Source organism: Schistosoma mansoni (assembly GCF_000237925.1).
Source record: "Schistosoma mansoni, WGS project CABG00000000 data, supercontig 0138, strain Puerto Rico, whole genome shotgun sequence".
Classification (NCBI taxonomy): Eukaryota; Metazoa; Platyhelminthes; class Trematoda; order Strigeidida; family Schistosomatidae; genus Schistosoma; species Schistosoma mansoni.
In genome coordinates this window covers 146,156-166,068 of record NW_017386041.1, presented here as the reverse complement: position 1 = coordinate 166,068, position 19,913 = coordinate 146,156, and the positions used below count along the sequence as shown (strand labels likewise).

The 19,913-nt window shown below is 36.5% G+C and overlaps 1 protein-coding gene and 1 non-coding gene across 3 annotated transcripts in view; one reads left to right on the top strand and one right to left on the bottom strand.

Annotated features, from left to right (window-relative positions):
• Positions 1-19,913, bottom strand: part of Smp_164450.1 (hypothetical protein) — a gene marked incomplete at its 3' end in the record, with an annotated part of 81,634 nt that overhangs the window by 7,505 nt on the left and 54,216 nt on the right. For both annotated transcript variants that reach the window (XM_018788487.1, XM_018788498.1), the window contains 2 exon segments: positions 8,181-8,334; positions 10,830-11,320. In XM_018788487.1, the coding sequence (XP_018646522.1) occupies positions 8,181-8,334; positions 10,830-11,320 (645 nt within the window).
• Smp_tRNA_01442_Pseudo_TTG.1.1 lies at positions 6,278-6,349 on the top strand. Its single transcript has one exon. It is a non-coding gene (tRNA).

Genomic DNA, 19,913 nt, shown 5'->3' with positions numbered 1-19,913 from the left:
TCTGACGATAGCAGTAGCACACCCCAATCGTCCTTATTTAATTTAAGGAAATATTTTGACGTATGCTACCGGTATCGAAGGATATAAGTAGTACGTATCAATAATCGAAAGCGAAATGCCTGGAACCAGAAAATCAAAGAAAAAAGAACAAGAACAAAAAATTTATTGGTGTCAACGTTCACTACACTGGTGTCTAGTGCCGTGCTTCGTTCATAATTCACGTCAACAACCGTTATAATACAAGTCTTCATGGTGCGTAATATCAGAAGGCAAAGAGAAGCGGCAACTACATTTTTATTGATAAATGATGCAGACCAGAAAGCTGTGAGCACATGAGCAAGTGTAAGCGAGCGAAGTATACATGACGCGTACTGAAGATAGCGGGGAAGCCAACTCAATTTAAGCAAGCATTATTCAACATTTATAGTCAGATGAAAATGAATGACAGATATATTATGAATAAGATGTGAAGTGTGCATACACATGCACACATATGAAAAGGTAGTCAAGGTTATCACGCGAATAATTAACAAGATCAAAATATGACTCATAATGCATAGGCGAATTAGCTTGGTCAGAATCTAGAATAAAGTATAAGGGCTTAACATATGAACCGAAAACTCCGCCTGTAGCTCTTCTAGAGTTAGTGCCGGTCCCAAGCCCGGGTAAAGGAGGAGGGTTGGTCATGGGGTTAGCGACCCCATCCCGTAGTAAAGCTAACTCGTTGAAAAAACGCTAACCAGGAAAAATAATTCAAACCATTTAAACTCCGTCCCGGGGGGGTTGAAGGAATAATTATGACGTCTCATGATGAAAGCCGAAATTTTTCGGAAGCCACGAGACCGATGCACCTTCTAACAACCAGAGCAACACTCTTTATAGGTACATGTAACGTCCGGACAATGTGGGAGATAGGGAAGACCAGCCAAATAGCAATGGAAATGAGGAGACATAACTTTGATAAGATCCAACATTTTGTCTGATTGGCATATTTAAATCGATTTCTTCATATGAGATCATTTTAATAGATCCATTATGTTCAGTAGATATTGGTTGACCATAACCCCATCTAGGTAAAGTGATATAAGAGTTCACATTAATCAATTTAACAAACGATTGATTTTACTTGTATGTATCAGCTGAAATGGCTTCAAATTTGTTCCTGAACTAGTCAAAAACTAGCTCGTGTCCAGTGAAATTTACCATTACAGATATAAGCTTTAAGTATTCGGATAAAATCGGTAGTATCCAATAGAACGAATAATCCAATCGTTAAACAGATGCACTGGAACTATATTGGATCAGATGTATCCTCTTAGGCTATGCCACAAAAACTGACACTTATTTACAATTGATTTATCACTGGGTAGTGACCAACCTTAAACATGTCAGGTCCTTATTAGTACAGATCGAATTCTGTAGACCGAATTGTAATGTGATCTCTAGTTGACTTGATATCTGGTACACTATGTTAAGATGAGGTAGTGGTTGAACGTAGATAACAGGAAACTCTGGACTATTTGATACTAGTCAGTACGATGTATCTGTAATCTTGAGGGAACTGATGCTCCCTGACAAATTCGATTCCGTATCACCCAGCTTCACAGTCAGAGATGTTATCATTGATCTACTATTTAGGCCTCGAAGTGATGAATCCAGTATATCATGTATTCAGAACGGTTTGGAGAACGCTCCTCCTTAAGTTGACCGATTCTTAAGGGACTTACATTTTCATGTTCATGAACACATCCCAGACAAGCTAAACAAAAGTGTAATATAGTTAAGACTGTATAAATTTCAATATTAGCTTATTTAAATTCACTTAGTATTGTTTGTTTGAATCTTCCCATCGATGTGTTAGGACTGCAGCTGGTCAGTCTCTAATTGGCATATGTGCATACTGTGCGTATTGCCTCGATATAGCCTAATTCACAAGCATGGTAAGCAGAGATACTAAGTGAATTCAAACTTCACCCCATTGCACAAGCAAGTGGTTATCAGGATTCAGTGGCCGAGTGGATAACGCGATGGCGTCTGAAGCGAGGGTACTGGGTTCCAGTCCCAGAGTGAACATCAACTCGGATATAGGTACATCCAGCTGACGAGTCCTAAATAGGACGAAACGCGCGTCAAACTGGATTCCACCTCTAGCCACTATCCATCTCTGATTAGCTTATTTAGTTGAAACACAATCATGAAGCCATTATAAATCAAACATCAGAAGAAATGACTATTCAGATTTAAAAAAAGCTGAAGAGATCTGAACAGAAGAAACAGGTTCAATCTCTTTGCTTACATGAGTTAACCACAATCCTTAGACCTAATTTGACTGATTGTACATCAATCTCCCAAATATTTCCATTATGCTTTTTGATAGAATTGTAGGGAACAAAGAACTCGAGTGAGGACAACCAACATAATTACAGAATATCTTGGTAACATTTAGAATTTTCAATACAAATGTGAAGACAGTTCTACTGTATGGGGAGGAGACGTGGAGAACTACAAAAGCCATTATCCAGAAGATACAAGTGTTCATTAACAGTTGTCTATGCAAGATAATTCGGATCCGATGGCCAGACACTATCAGCAACAAGTAACTGTGGGAGACAACAAACCAGATTCCAGTGGAGGAAGATATCAGGACGAATCGCTGGAAATGGATTGGGCACACCTTGAAGAAATCACCCCACTGCATCACGAGGCAAGCCCTAACTTAGAATCCGGAAGGGAAGCGGAAAAGAGGAAGGCCAAAGAACACATTACGCCGGGAGATTGAAGCGGATATGACAAGGATGAATAACAACTGGAGCAAACTGGAAAGGATTGCCCAGGACACAGTTGGATGGATAATGCTGATGAACGGCCTGTGCTCCTCCACGAGGGGTAACAGGCGTAAGTAAATGATACTGATTTAAATTAATACTTGTTGCTTATAAATAAGATAGAGCTCTGTTATAACTGTGTAGGCTTTTTAATCAGAAAACTTAGATGAAGAATAGATGGAGTAAGGAGAATGATTAAGAATAGTAGGGGACTGTAATTAGAACAGTAAAATAAATTATAACGTCAGAGATATGTTGAAATGTATAAAAAGGGTGGCATGTGACGATAAAGCTATAAAAATTCATACTTTCCAATAAACTGTTGAATATTAATGAGTAGTATAATAAATACACACAAAAAGGAAGAGTAAAGAAATTAAGATGGTTGGGATTAGTCTATTGGAAACCTTGGTGACAACACTGAAAATTGATCAATGGAATTCATCCAGAACTAAAGGAAGATTAGACATATATCAGAATGGTTACTTCTTAATGATCAATCATCTGTAGACTTAACAATGTTTTTCTACACGAAAAATCATTCTAAAACGAAAATTCTCACTATCATAGACTTAACTGTACTGGAATACCCTAGCATCATCAGTGTTTAATCTTATTTTAACTGAATATGTTAGATAACAAACTTACTGGTTGTAAACATAATCTAGTTTTCAGTTAGTTACATTATAATTGACAAATTGATATATCTATGGTGAAACCTATAATTTTTCATGGTTGGAATCATGAGTCAATTGAAGCTAGACCACCAGGGAAAACCTGGAAGCAGTGTTTGACGGCCGTTTCGTCCTATTATGGGACTCCTCGGCAGTGAGCATCCACGACCTCGCCTCGCGAGACTCGAACCCAGGACCTACCAGTCTCTTACAAGAGCACTTAATCGATAGCCACTGAGCTAGCCGGCATCCGACGGTGTTAATTACTGTATCGAAAAGAGTCAGTTAGATCGTATGTTATTACTATCAAATATATACACACATTTCTCTGAGAAATGTCTTGAATACAAAACCATTCATCATCAGAGTCTTTAAAATAAAAAATAAACCTATTTGTACACCAATCAATGACAGATTTCACTCAGTAAAGCTTAACATACTGATCATTTTCTGAGTAATGTAAATATACTCCATGTAACCATCACATTTTTTTTTGAAAAAAAGCACGAAGGCGGCCTGCTTGAACATCTGAGCTACCTGTTCCTGTCATCTAGATATTTCAACAAGTTATCTCTTTCCTTGTTTGTTTTAATAAATCATTTTGTCTATTATTCTCATAACTTATCTATATGCATTTCTGAAAAGTCTACAAATTTTTAAAATTCACTTAGTATTGTTTGTTTGAATGTTCTCAGTGATGTTTTAGGATTGCGATTGATCAGTCTCTTATTGGCATATGTGCATAATGTGCGTATTGCCTCGATATAGCCTTAATTCGCAAGCATTATAAGCAAAGATGGATAGTGGCTAGTAGCGGAATCCAGGACGGGCGTTTTGTCCTATTCGGGACTCGTCAGCTGGATGTACCTGCATCTCAGAGTTGATGTTCACTCTGAGAGTCGAACCCAATACCTTTCGCTTGAAATGTCATCGCAATATCGAGGCAATGCGCACAGTATGCACATATGCCAATTAGAGACCGACCAGTTGAAGTCCTAAACATCAATGGGAAGATTCAAACAAACAATACCAAGTGAATTTAAATTTCACCCAATTACACACGCAAGTGGCTATCAGGACTCAGTAACTAAGTGGATAACGCGATGGCGTTTGAAGCGAAAGGTACTGGGTTCCAGTCCCAGAGTGAGCATCAACTTCGAGATGCAGGTACAACCAACTGACGAGTCCCAAATAGAATGAAACGCGCATCAAACTGGATTCCACTGCTTATCCCTAACCATCTTTGCTTATAACGTGCAGATTTTTTTTATACAAGTAACAAAGTCCCAATCAAAGATATCTTACTTACTAGCAATATGCAATGAAAAGAATGTACATAACTTAGATGTCGATTGATTGTACTGCTAACTTCTAACTAGCGACCACTCAATACATGTCGTCAGGATCCATCAAGAAGTAAGAAAACGGAAACTTTTTGAAATACCTCGTGCTGAGAACTCTATATTATATCAAAACTATCATATTGAATAAGATTAATGAGAACAATAATAAGAATAAGAATAGTAACTACCTTGATTGATGTTGTTCCATTCGTTCTAATTTATTCGATGAAATATCTTCTTGATGATGTTTTAATTCATTCGTGTTATTATTACAAAAATTTATAGATTTTGGTTTATATGTTAAATATGAATGAGTAGTAGTAGTAGTATTATCAGTTCCACTTGATATACCAGAATCATGAATAGTTTGTAGATCAATAAAATCTTTCGGATTCTTTTCCAATGATCTATTCAATGTTTTATGAAATAATGAAGGATCTTTGATATGGACGAAAAAAAAAGAAATAAAGATTATCACAAGGGGGTATTGTGGAGATCTTAGTAATTTTATGTAGTCAAGATCATGAGTCAGTTGAAGCTAGACCACCATGGAAAACTTGGAAGCACTGGACCGGCGTTTCGTCCTTTCTGATCTATAATCATATGCTCATTAGTGACTGACTTCGAGGGATGTTTCCTTGAGTTCTAGTGGGAAGCAGTGACTAGTGGAGTTCAACCAAGTCTATTGTTGAGATATCAACTCACTGAAGACAATTGGTGAACGGTTGCTCCAACTTCGTGGATTAGTTGAAGTTAGACATTAACACCGTTGGATGCCGGATCAGTGGCTATTGGTTAAGTGCTCTGGCGCGTGACTGGTAGATCCTGGGTTTCAATTTCGCTAGACGGGATCGTGGATGAACACTAACACTGAGGAGTCCCACAATAGGACGAAACGGCCGTCCAGTACTTCCAGGTTTTCCATGGTGGTCTAGCTTCAACTGACTTATGATCTTGACTATATATAATATAAAGATTAATGACATATTCAATGAATTCTTTGAACAGTTAGAATAAATAAAAACTTTTGAAAGTACCTTCACGACATCATTTCGTACTTTAACAGTATAATCATTTCATATGGTGTTGTACACTTACATCTTTTTGGTGGAGTTTTGTTCTCTGAGCTGGATGGTTTGGTCGTGGAGCTTTCATCGTTCTCCTGAACGACATCATCAACATCAATCAACATCGAGGTGTACAGAACAAGTTTTAAACCATATGTGGAGAAATTCAAACACTTAATTTCTACTCGAAGTTTGTTCTGTTGACGTCGTTCAGAAGGACGATGAAAGCTCCACGACCAAACCATACAGCTCAGAGAACAAAACTCCATCAAAATCATTCACCTGAGCTACAAATCTTCTCCACTATCTCATACTTGTATCATCCAATTGTTATTTGGGACTGAAATAGGTCAGTCTCTTATTGGCAGGACTTAGTAGGCAAGTGGATAATGCGATGGTGTTTGAAACAAACGGTGCTGGGTTCGAGTCCCAAATAGGACGAAACGCGCGTCCTGGATTCCACTACTAGCTACTATCCATCTCTACTTATTATCATCATTATTAACATTTACCCTTTACATGAGTTATAAATGATTAAAATATTTTTGATATTTGTTACTTTCTCATAACTGTGTTTATTTATTGCGAGGAAGGCTCTTGGGTGAACTCAAGGAAGCTCTAGGAAGCTCCGGAAGAGCCAAAGACATTCCGTCCAATTATCTTTTGGAAGAACATTCCAGAATCTTAACGTGTGGCTTCTCTATTGGATAAATGTTAAGAACTACTGTATGTGGATTGGATGACTGTAGTGATGATTTCATTTTTAATAAAAACTATGAATACCTTAGAGTTTTGTATCGTATTTGACACTGTTTGGAATAACATTCCTTCTCACTTGTCTTCTGTTTTCTCATTTGAGAATTGGAGGATTCTAGTGTTCGAGTGCTCAAGTAGTACGCGGTATGGCAAGAATCTAATCTCTAGAATTGACATTATAGTGAGTTTACGAATAATTCATAATCAAGTATGTTATTCATTGCTCAGCAAGGTTTCATTGATCACTCATATACTGATCAGAGATGTAAACAGTTTACAGATGAATTAGAAAGATTCAATAAGTCACTTTTTCCATATGAAATACAAGAAATGACTGCTTGAAAGAAAACATTTTGATGATTATTACACTACAGAATTTTATTATGTATGATTTATACTTTGGAATGGTTAACAGTAGTATCTGTGAAGTTTTCATTATAGATCAGAAGGGGTTTTGTAGAAATTTAGGTATTTTCATACTTGAAATCATGAGTTAATTGAGGCTAGACCACCGTGGAGACCTGGAAACACTGGACACCCGTTTCGTCCTGTTGTGGGACTCCTCAGCAGTGCGCATCCCTGATCCTGCCTCACGAGATTCAAACCCAGGACCTGGCAGTCTGACATCAAGAGATATTTCCTGGGGCTCTAGTGGGAAGCAGTGACTAGTGGAGTTGAAACCACGTCTGTTGTTGAGATATCAACTCACTGAAGACAATTGGTGAACGGTTGCTCAAACTTCGTGGATTGGTTAAAGTTAGACATTAACACCGTTGGATGCCGGCCAGCTCAGTGGCTATTGGTTAAGTGCTCTGGCGCGTGACTGGTAGGTCCTGGGTTCGAATCTCGAGAGGCGGGATCGTGGATGCTCACTGCGCACACTTCAAACACCATGTCGGTTGCTTTCAATATTTACACGTTTACTAGTCAACAGAACACAGTCTTAGGTGACCAAATCTTTTTAAACAAGATTTTACTTAGAATAGTGGGGTTTGTAGGAACTGTAGAATTATCATAGTTTAAATCATGAACTTATCCAATTTAGATCACCATTAAAAACCTGAAAGCACTGAATCAACGTCTTGCTCTAGTATAAAACTCATCAACAGCACACATTCACGTCCTTGAACGTGGGTACCAAACATGGGACCTTTGGTCTCTTACTTAGACGGTTAACCCCTACGTCACCGCGTCTAACTTCAATCAATACATGATATTTTGCAACTCACGTCCATGGCGTGCGATGGATAACTGTATCTGTATTATTTGTTACAGTAGGATTTTATATTACACCACTAAACATTTGGTATCTATACCAAGAGTGTATCTGTGGGCGAAAGTGAATCATTTCACTCAAATGTCACTACCAACCGATCGAGGACAACAGAGCACTTATCTAAAGGTCTTAAGTTTACTGATTTGATTCTAATTGGTGAATTGTATACTAAATTACTTTGAAAATCATCAATTAAATAAGTGGAAACTTTTGTCATACTATTATGTTCATTGACTTACTTAACCATGAATCTGTAAGTAGTTGAGCAGCTGTCATTAATGTTGCTCTTGTTTCAGCATCTGTAACACCCATTTCAATTAATTCATTTCTAGTTAATTTACTTAATCGATCCACATCTACAACTCCATGTTTTAGTAGACAAGGCCAAACAGACTATGATAATAAAATTACAAATGAAGGAATAATTAATCATTAACGTACAATGTTTAAAATTAGTAATTTTTAAACAACATGAACTTTATGCTCCTAAATGCCCTGGTACGGCTGAGAGTGGGGAGAGTCCGATCTCCCTCTCGAAATTCTCTGACACGGCCACGCGTATATGGCCTCTGCCAGAGAAGTACTACTCACTGTCTTCTCGTGGCATTACTATTGTTTACCAAATTGAGAGGACGAAAAGCGAATGTCCGGCGCTTTAACTGGGTTGGTGGACACGGCGAGTCCACCTAGGGGAGTTGGAAAACCCTCATTTCAAACCAATCGTGCACATGGGCTTCAATATCCTGAGGGAACGAATGGCGTATGAATCAATCGTTAGTCACCGGCTTTCATTGGACTGCATCTTCTTCCGATGCTCCACTGGCTTATGGATCAGACCTTGAGGTCAAAGGCTCCGAATGTAGCCTCCTAAGAAAACCTCCTGCTTCGGTTTGGGCACCTGGGCAGTATCACAACCCACACACAATTGGAATGAGATTTGTGTGGCGCATAATTATCTGGTCCTTCCTTGTACCAATATTAATGTGTTTAAATAAAATAAAATAAACATGAACTCTATTAGTCGACCAAAAAATCTTGACAGATAAAAGCTTCATATACGGGAACAATGATCGAAAAGGAATGATTAAAAGCTCTTCAGCTTTCATGAATTGATCTTAACAACTGACATAGTAAGAGATGTTATTACACATTTGATAAAGTCTCAGCTGTTGGATTAAACTGACGAAACAGACTTCTTAGTGCCAGTATTCTCTTTAGTCCTTAGTAATGATTAATTTCATTAATCGATCTTACTAGATGACGTAAACGATCACTGTAATGGGATTGTCCTAAATTAACTGGATTCCCACCCCACCCCCAACCCCCCAATGTATACTTGAGTCAATAAGTTTTTGATATTTTGTATATAATAAATTTTACTTACAGTACAGATTTTTCAGTTAGTTACAACATTTTCTTATCTTGTTACGTAATCCATATTCATATCTAGATTTAATGGAATTTTTGACCGATTTTTTTTCGTTTTTGCCTTTTTTAGATTGCCGCTTTCATTGCTTTCATACCACCACCACCACTACTACTACTACTACTACCACTAATAATAATAATAATTGTAGCCATAGCAACAATAAAACTTTGACCAACTTTGCTTTCATGTTACATGAATCAATATTTTTGTTAATATTATAAATAATTCAAAGCAATAAGTGTCATATAAACCATGATAAATCTACAAACAGAACAATACAAGTAACCTTATATAATGAGATATCTCTTTTAGATTTCTACTAGATAGTTCAGTTAGATTCTTTAAATAATAGAAATATAAATTAAACAAATGGTTTATTTCTTTAATAGTTGAAATCATGAGTCAATTGATAGAAAACCTGGAAGCACTGGACGGCTGCTTCGTTCTATTGTGGGACTACTCAGCAATGCTCTTCCACGATCCCGCCTTGCAAGATTCAAATCCAGGATCTATCAGTTTCACGCGCAAGCGATTAACCTGTAAATCACTGAGGTGGCCAGCATCCAATGGTGTTAATGTTTAACGTCAACCGATTCATGAAATTGAGTGACACATCCACCATTATCTTCAATGACTTACTATTTCCCAGCAGACCCGGTTGGACTCCCACGTTCACTACTGCTTCTCACTAGAACTCCGGAAAATACCTCGTGAAGCCAGTCACTAGTGAGCATATGTTGATTAATATCAAAAGGGGTTTTTGTGAATATTATAGTAATTTTTAATAGTTGAGATCATGAGTCAATTGAAGCTAGACTACCATGGAAAACCTGGAAGCATTGGACTGCCGTTTCGTTCTATTATGGGACTCCTCAGCAGTGCGCATTCACGATTCCACCTTCAATTGATTCATCATTTCAACTATATAAAATTACTAAAATCTCCACAAACCTCCTTCTGATAATGATCATATTCTCAATAGTGACTGGCTCCATGAGTTATTTCCTGGAGTTCTAGTGAGAAGCAGTAGTGACCAGGGGAGTTCAATCAGGTCTGTTGGTAGATATCAACTCACCGAAGGCAATATTTGCTCAATTTCGTGGGTTATTTGAAGTAAGACATTAACACCGTTGGATGCCGGCCACCTCAGTAGTCTACATGTTAATCGCCGGCTTGCGAGACTGATAGGTCCTCGATTCGAATCTCGAGAGACGGGATCGTGGGTGTGCATTGCTAAGGAGTCCCACAACGAGAAGAAACGGCTGTCCGATGCCTCCAGATTTTCCATGGTAGTCTAGCTTCAATTGACTCACGCTTTCAACTATGAAAATACTAAATCTCCACAAAAACCCTTTCCTTTAATCTATTCGCTTTATACTTAAACATGTAACTTTATGGCTTAATCTCATGTTAGTCATATGACTGACTTATAAAAATAATATTGTTTCTAGTAAATTACCTGTATCCCAAGACGTTGCATCAAAGATAGTAATGTGGATTCAGAGTATTTCACTTTATTATTAGTCAAACAAGATGTTCCTAAACTTTTATATTCATCATTTTTGGATTCCGTATGAAGTAAATTTGACTGTCCTGTAATGCTGAATGGTTTTGAATGAATTTGTTCTGTGCCTTGATCTATTGTTGTTGATGCATTAGGAATAAGTGGTAATGTTTCATATGTATCAATTGTAGGACTACTTGGTGCTGATTGACTAACATCTGATTGATATGGTGAATTGATAAGTCCATTATGTGTACGACTAAAGAATGGACCACAACGTAGAGTCATTCCTTGACGTTTACGCCAGTTTGTTTGTGATGCCATTTTTCGAAAACATTTTCTTGAATCTTTTGTATATTGAAATTTAATTGAAGATATAGGACCAGGTGTTTCATTCTCACTACTATTTGGTGATGTTGGAGCTGATGAAAGTACTTCTTTTCTTGCTGGAAAAAAATTTAAAAACCAATAAACATATTGAATTTAGATCGGAAGGGGTTTTGTGAAGATTTTAGTATTTTCATAGTTGAAATCATGGGTTAGAATTTCGCGAGTGCGGGATCGTGGATGAGCACTGCTGAGGAGTCCCACAATAGGACGAAACGGCCGTCCAATGCTTCCAGGTTTTCAATGGTGGTCTAACTTCAATTGATTCATGATCTCAACTATGAGAATATTGAATTTAGGTTAGTAGCTTAGTATTTCTTCCTTTGAATGTTATGTACTTTTAATGAAGAAGCTTCATCAATGAATTTTAAAAAAAGGTATCTTACTCTTTATTGTAAGAACGATAAGAAAATAAGATCGATTGCAAAGGGACTGGAACATTTATACATGAGTTATTCAGAAAGGAAACAAAAAAGCTGTTATATCCCATAGAGAATGATGAATGGTAACTTTTGAGAACCATTTATGGACCAATATGATATGTATATTTCCTATTGTATAATAGTTAAGTAACTTAACTATTCATATTCGTGTCTCTCTTGTTATAAGCTTTATTTTAACCCATGGACTATTACTATACCATTTGCCGGTCCTAAGTTATCCCCAGTCTATTAATTACGGTTCCCCCCCTATTCACAGCCACATTTGGCTGAATCTTGTACAAATGTTAATTTCTATTTTATGGCACGATGTGCTCAGTCTGTTTGGTATACAAACTCAGTATGTTTGAAATACAAGGAATCATACCGCAGAGACTATTAATGGTGTTCTGGACTTAACTGACTGGGCTAGGAAGAAAGCAGGACTGATAAGTACTCAAGACTGCTCATACGGTTTTCTGTGTCCTTGGTCCGATCGATGAATCACTGCTCTCTAATTGGCGGTATCATCACATTGTACATTAACAGGGGATCCAGACGGCCACACAAGTTATAACAAAAACACCGATTCATCAAAACTGTCTTTAAAATACCAATAAGGCATACTGAAATATATCTTTGAAGAAAAAGAAACTTGTACTCCGTTTAAACGCATTATTCAAGTCGAAAATCCTTCAATCAGGAAAATTGAGCTATTTTCCAAGTAAACTTAAAACACTGCTTATGATTCCTAGTTTTTGAAAACTTTACGTACTTCATAGTTGTTTCGTTCGCTACCTGACATGGTCTGAACAAATATCTATGATGTAACAAATATGATATATGAAAAATAAGTAATCATTAAATGATGTTGTATTCTAAGCAAGGACGGATAGTGGAATGCAGGACGCGCGTTCCGCTCTATTTAGGACTCGTCATCTGGATATATCTGCATCCCAGAGTTGATGTTCAATCAGGTGTCGTTCACTTCTAACCCAATCGGGTTATAAACTAGATAGCAGCTTCTTTGTTCAATAGGGTATAGTTTAAATTCACTTGGTATTGTTTACTTGAATCTTCTCATTGTTATTTAGGACTGCAATTGATCAGTCTCTTAATGACATTTGTGTATGCTATGCATATTGTCTCAATATTGCCTTAATTCACAAGCATTATGAACAAAGATAGATAGTGGTTCAAGTCCCAGAGTGAAAATCAACTCTGAGATGTAGGTACATTCAGCTGACGAGTCCCAAATAGGACGAAACGCGCCTTGTCCTGGATTCCACTGCTAGCCACTATTCATCTTTGTTTAATACGGTAACCAGTTTTAATAATAACAGTCATTGGGATTTTGAAGACATTGGTTTAACAGTGAAACAGTTCAGCTCACCACAAACAGTATTAGTACAATATCAAGAAATTATGTATTCAAGGAATAAATCAATGAAAATCTAAACAAAATAAGTTACCATGAAAGTCTTAAAAGATAAAAAATTGTAGAAGTTTCATAATTCACATCAAAAGGAATCATAGAAACATCTATGCTAATGTTGCTTATTTTTGTATTTTACTACACTTAAGTTATATAGTGTTATCAGAAGGGGGGTTTGTGGAGAAAACCTGTGAGCACTGGACGGTCGTTTCGTTCTATTGTGGGACTCCTCAGCAGTGCGCATCCACGATCTCGCCTCTCGAGATTCGAACCCAGGACCCATCAGTCTCAAAAGTATACAATCATTACTCTACACAGTATTATATATCAGAGTGATCTAAAGAATCAACAGTTTAAAATGTAAATCTTCATTAAGTCCCCTTCATTCTGATCGATTATCATTGAATAATTTCACTTACGCATAGAAACTATTTCTTTTCTTCTTTTTTTGTTATGTTTTATGTCAATCAGTTAGACAGTCAGTCAAAACGTAGAACTTCATACGTACGTACATCAGTTCAAGTTGCCATACCATATTAGCACAGAGATGCAGTTGTCCACTCAAATCTCATAGTGGTAGAAGTAGTAAGAGTATAAGCAGTAATCGGAAACATTAGGGTTTGCAGATGTTATTGAAGGAGTATAATTCAATGAAATAAATTTGGAAAGAGAAAAAGGATAGAGACATGAAGAATTCAGAAGATTAAAATTTGGTAGAACACAATGAGTGGATGCATCTTCGCCATTGCAAACGATTTTGAACCATGTCATTCAACGTCTCTAACCATCGATTGCTATCATGCCGCGAATCCCATCCAGGTAGTCTACACCTACCAACATGACTCAGTTCACTTGTCAGTGACTTCATGGATTTGTGCCACGTTTTGGTCTGACCGCCCCTAGCTTTCTTCCAACCTACTCCTACACCATAAACATTGCACATCGGAGCAGTCGGTGGTTGGACATACGTAACACGTATCCCAGTCATCTCAACTGATGAAGTTTCATTACTTCATCAATCGATTTGCCATCCTTACCTAGTACCCATTTCTTAGTTTTACAAAGTATCTAGAACCGTATTCTTTTTTTTTCTGAATGGTTAGTAACTATTAGTAATAAGGAACAAGTAACTAAGATTCAATTTGATTAATCAATAATAAAAAAAATTTGTAATCAGGCACATTCACATATGGTAACCATGTTATAATGAATCAATGTGAAGCAGTATTAAAAGTAAGAAAGAGCTAAAGAGAGAGAGAGAGAGAGTGAGAGAGTGTGTGTGTGTGAGGGAGAGAGGGAGGGAGGGGGAGAGTGGAAAGTAAAAGTGTAACATACATGAGATAGAATGTAATCATTTTCTATATTGTACAACATATTTGTTAGTCAAAATAACATTACAATGATTACAATTATACTGTTAATACAAATAGACATAATGAACATACAAGTAGCAAACATTAACCTCTTCTTTTTTCTTATTTATTAATAATAGTAATGATGACTATGATCCCCTAGTGTGCGTATGTGTGTGTTCGTGTGTGTGTGTGTGTATGTTCATGTGTGTGTGTGTGTGTGATTGAGTGGAATTCATACAAAATCATATCTCTATACACCTAGATACTAATAAAGGAATGAAAATATTGACTAAGACTAAGTCATAATAATAATCATAATCACCATACTAACTGACTTGTTGATGTCTGTTGATACCTGATTTAATTTATATATATAGACAGATTACATTAAAACAAAACAAAAAACAACTAAGAAATAGGTCAATTACTAGGTGTTTCGTATTTATATTTAGTTAACCTTCTTCAATAATTCACTTATTTATTTGATAGAATGTATGATTGTATAAGAGCTCAATGAAATGTGAATGTTTACATGACTTAGTAATGTGTAATGTAATGTGAATGTGTATTTTTTTCATAAATTGATGGTGGTGGTGGGGGGGGTAAGGTGTAGAGGTTGGGAAAAGGGTAAGAATAGAATGATGTGATGATTCAGTGTTCATGAATGTATCTAACGGAAAAGTCGGTAATCAAAATCTATGGCAGTAATAATAATAAATGTTGAAAGCAAAATAAAATACAATAACTGACATTAAATTATTGAATGTTTACAATTCAAGGTATGTCAGTGAAATGTCACTGAGCTCTAGCCAAATCATCCTGTAGTTGGCTCACTGAAGAATATCGAACAGATCATTGATCCTTGTCAAAGTCAATGACAGTCAATGAGCATTAGCTAATCGTATACCATAGACTGACCTTATTACTAGATTTCCATGATAACGACCTTTGTGTTATACAGTCTTCAAAGCAGCCATAGTACTTTGATACGTCGAAAGGGTAATCCACGTTAAATCGACAGGAGTGACTTTGAAGTTAGCTGGTTCGTTACATCATTCCCATCTAACTCGAGTAAGCCCTCAATCATTCAGCATAGATCACATAGTTAATGATCTACAAACTAATTTGGAACGCGTTAGATGAACAGTCTAATAAATTTAAACAATATAATCAATGTTTACGTTGTATTGAACAATCCATGGATAGATGATAGAAGAATACCAGCCAGTTTAACATTGAACCAAAATTCCAAATCCTATCAGATTCTATATAGATATATGGGTGGGACTATAATTTATGGACGATATTTGGGCGAAGCAACATTGACCTTGACAATGTTCACTTACTGGGGTATAAATTAGTAAGAGGAATTAGGATTTAAAGCTGGACGTTGGGGTTTTTTTATCAGGAACTGACGTCAACCATCATGCTAAAATGCCATTTAGCCAAGGGATGGGCGAATCTCCTACCAAAATCTGAGACCTGTTATTTTAAATATGATTTTTTCGTCCGTGAATTATAGTCTCGCCGACATCTGGAGATTAGACTTAACAACAACCTTAACACCATAAATCTATTCATATTATATAGACGTCATATGGGTACACCTCGGTATCATTTGTAGTCATATTCTAATAAAATTTATTTTTAGCCAGAAAAAGAATCCACTGTAACTCTCTGGCATTGAAAGACATTGGACATATGATTGTAGTAATTGTAAGAGTTCAATTCATGAGTCAATCTAACCTCGATCACCAATGAAAACCTGACAGCACTGGACAGCCATTTTGTCATAGTATAGGACTCTTCAACAGTACGCATTCACGATCTCACACATGGGGCTCGGATCCAGGACCTTTGGTCTCGCTCGTGAACTCTTAGCCTCTAAACTACTGAGCCGGCATCCAATGGTTTTAACGTCCGAGATCGAAGTCTCTGGAATCATGGATGTACACTGCTGAGGAGTCCCTTCCTAGGACAAAACAATCGTCCAATACTTCCAGATTTTCTATAGTGATCTATCTTAGATCGAATCATGAATTCAACTTTTTCATTTGTCATAAATTATGTTTTCAGAAGATTCAGCTCATTATTGTAATGACACTGAATATTTACAAAAGTGATTAATGCTTCTGAATGTAGATATTAAATCATTGAATTAACACTAGTAACTTCAAAATAACCAAATATTTATCATGTAGTAGACTGTAAAGTGGTATTGTGGTGAATAAGGAGACGAGTAGGGACAATCGAATGTAGTTGACACGTAAATTACAGACTCACTAAAATCTGACAACCATACAGTAAACATTATAAACAAAGATGGACAGTGGTTAGCAGTGGAATCCAGGACGCACGTTTCGTCCTATTTGGGACTCGTCCATCTTTGCTTATAATGCTTGTGAATTAAGTCTATATCGAGGCAATACGCACAGTATGCATATATGCCAATAAGAAACTAATTCAAACAAATAATACCAAGTGAATTCATACAGTAAACAGTTAATTTGCAAACTATTAATCAATTGTCTCAATCTTGACTGTTCCTTCTGTAAATATCAGTTCATCGTCTCTGATTCTTATTGTTCATGCATTTTCATACCGATTGCGTCCTGTTCCCATTCTCTCTTGATCGATCTTCTACTGAAATACATTCAATGCTCGACCATCGTTATATACTACTTATGTGGATATAAGCAACCCACACTACAGTATGACTTAAGAAGTGATAATCATATAATGAAACCATTCAATGAAAGAAACTTTATACTGGAGAAAAATAAAATTGAATTTTGACTAATTATATGAAGAAGTAATTATTTATTCATGGTTAATCTTCTCCTCTTAATCTGACCAATGCCAAAATATGAAGTTATTTATTTTCATGATTTACTCACAGAGAGACTGACTTCTAATGTCCTAATAGTATCACTGTATAACATAGTTACACAATGCGCACTTCTGAGGAGTCCCACAAAATGACGAAACGGTCATCCAGTGCTTCCAGGTTTTCCCTGATGATCTAGCTTCAATTGACTCACGCTTTCAACCATGAAAAATAGTTACACAATATTAAGTTCGGTAAGAAGTATCGTGTTTTCATATATAGAAAGTATTCATTATATTGACTGCTTGACTACTATCATTAGACTGGCCTCCCCCCTCCCCCCCCACCGCCAAAAAAAGAATTTGGCATGAAGAAAACATGAAAAATAAAACTTACAATTAAGAAATAAGACCAATGGTTTTGTTAATCCATGATTAATTTCGCAAGGATTATGTAAATTGCTTGTATCAACCATTTGTAATTCTGTTTGATTCATTATATTCATTATTGATCCATTTGTTCAACAATATGTTGAATATATTTCTTTGAATAGTCTTCTTTAAAAGAAATTGAATTTACATCATCTAGTAAAGAAGAAAATAAACCATGTTGAAATTAATGATACTGAATGAATTTATAATAAAATGCATTTCCATAGTTACAAGCGTGAGTCGATTGAGGCTAGATCACCATGAAAAACCTGCAAGCACTAGACGGATATTTCGCCCTATTGTGGGACTCCTCAGCAGTGCGCTTCCACGATCTCGCCTCACGAGATTCGAACCCAGGACCTCCAGGTTTTCCATGATGATCTAGCTTCAATTGACTCAAGCTTGCAACTATGAAAATACTAAATCTCCACAAAACCCCTTCTGATAATAATAATGAATTTTGTTAAAGTTATTCTATCATATCGAGTATACTTCATTTATGTTTCAAGACTTAATATTCCATATAATACAACGATGTGATTCATGGTCCATAAAAATTGTTTACAAAAGTAAGAATAAACAAAGATGGATGGTGGCTAGTAGTGGGATCGAGGATGCGCGTTTCATCCTATTTATGACTCGTTCACTGGATGTACCTACATCTCTGTGTTGTTGTTTACTCAAGGACTCGAATACAGTATCGTTTGCTTGTGACTTAAGGCAATATCGAAGCAATCCACACTGGATGCACATATACCAATAACAGACTGATCAACTGCAGTTCAAAACATCAATGGGAAGATTCAAACAAACCTTTTCATAAACTGAACACTCTGTAAAAGATTGTTCTAATAGTTACCTTATCAAAATTATTGTTTACAAATTTTTATATTACGTTTGCCAATGAGCTCAACTTATATTACAATGAGAAGGGGTTTTTTCGAATATTATAGTGATTTTAATAGTTGAGATCATGAATCAATTGAAGCTAAACTACCATGGAAAACCTGGAAGTACTGGACGGTCATTTTGTCCTATTGCGGAACTCCTCAACAGTGCGCACTCACAATCTCGCCTCACAGGATTAGAATCCAGGACCTTCGGCCTCATGTGCGAGCATTCAACCTGTAGACCACTGAGCTGGCCGGCATTCAATGGTGTTAATGTCTGACTTCAACCGATCCACGAAATCGCGCCACGGTTCATCATTGTCTTCAGTGAGTTACTATCTCACAACAGACCCGGTTGAACTCCACTGGTCACTGCTTCTCACTAGAACTCCAGGAAATACCTCTTGAAGTCAGTCATTAGTGAGCATATGTTGGTTAATATCAGAAGGGGTTTTTGTGGATATTATAGTAAATTTAATAGTTGAGATCATGAGTCAATTGAAGCTAGACCATCATGGAAAACCTGGAGGCACTGATGAAGAGTCCCATAATAGGACGAAACGGTCGTCTAGTGCTTCCAGGTTTTCCATGGTGTTCTAGCTTCAATTGACTCATGATCTGAACTATCAAAATTATATTAAAACGATTGAATAAGAATATTCCCTTCAATATTAAAACCGTTTTCCTTTCTAAATCTGATATTTGTAGAATCCAAAAAGAACAAAGACATATAATACGATCTGATTATATCATAAACATAAATGATAAATAAGGGTAATTGTCGATGGTACTAGTTACACAACTATATTGCTATTACATAAGTTCATCAAATGATACCATTAATAATGCCAACTAGTATTCGATGTACCTATGACTGTTAGTAGGTAGTTACAAGAACACTGAACGTATCTATTTTCAACGGAAGGATGCAAAAAATTGGAAAATGAATGATTCATAAATAAACAACATATTTAGAACTAAATACAATGTAAGGAGGCTGATAATATTCTTAGTTTATTTATGACTTAAGAAATGGAATGAAATAAGAAACTGTAACTAATCAGTCAAAAATCAGATGAACCAGGATAAAAACAACTAGCAAAGCTCCCCGATTTTGATGAAGTTTTGTTCTCTGAGCTGGATGGTTTGGTCATGGAGCTTTCATCGTTCTTCTGAACGACATCATCGGCATCAATCAATATCGAGGTGAACAAAACAAGCTGTGAACCACATGTAGAGAAATTCAAACACTTCATTTCCACCCGAAGTTTATGCTGATGATGTCGTTCAGAAGA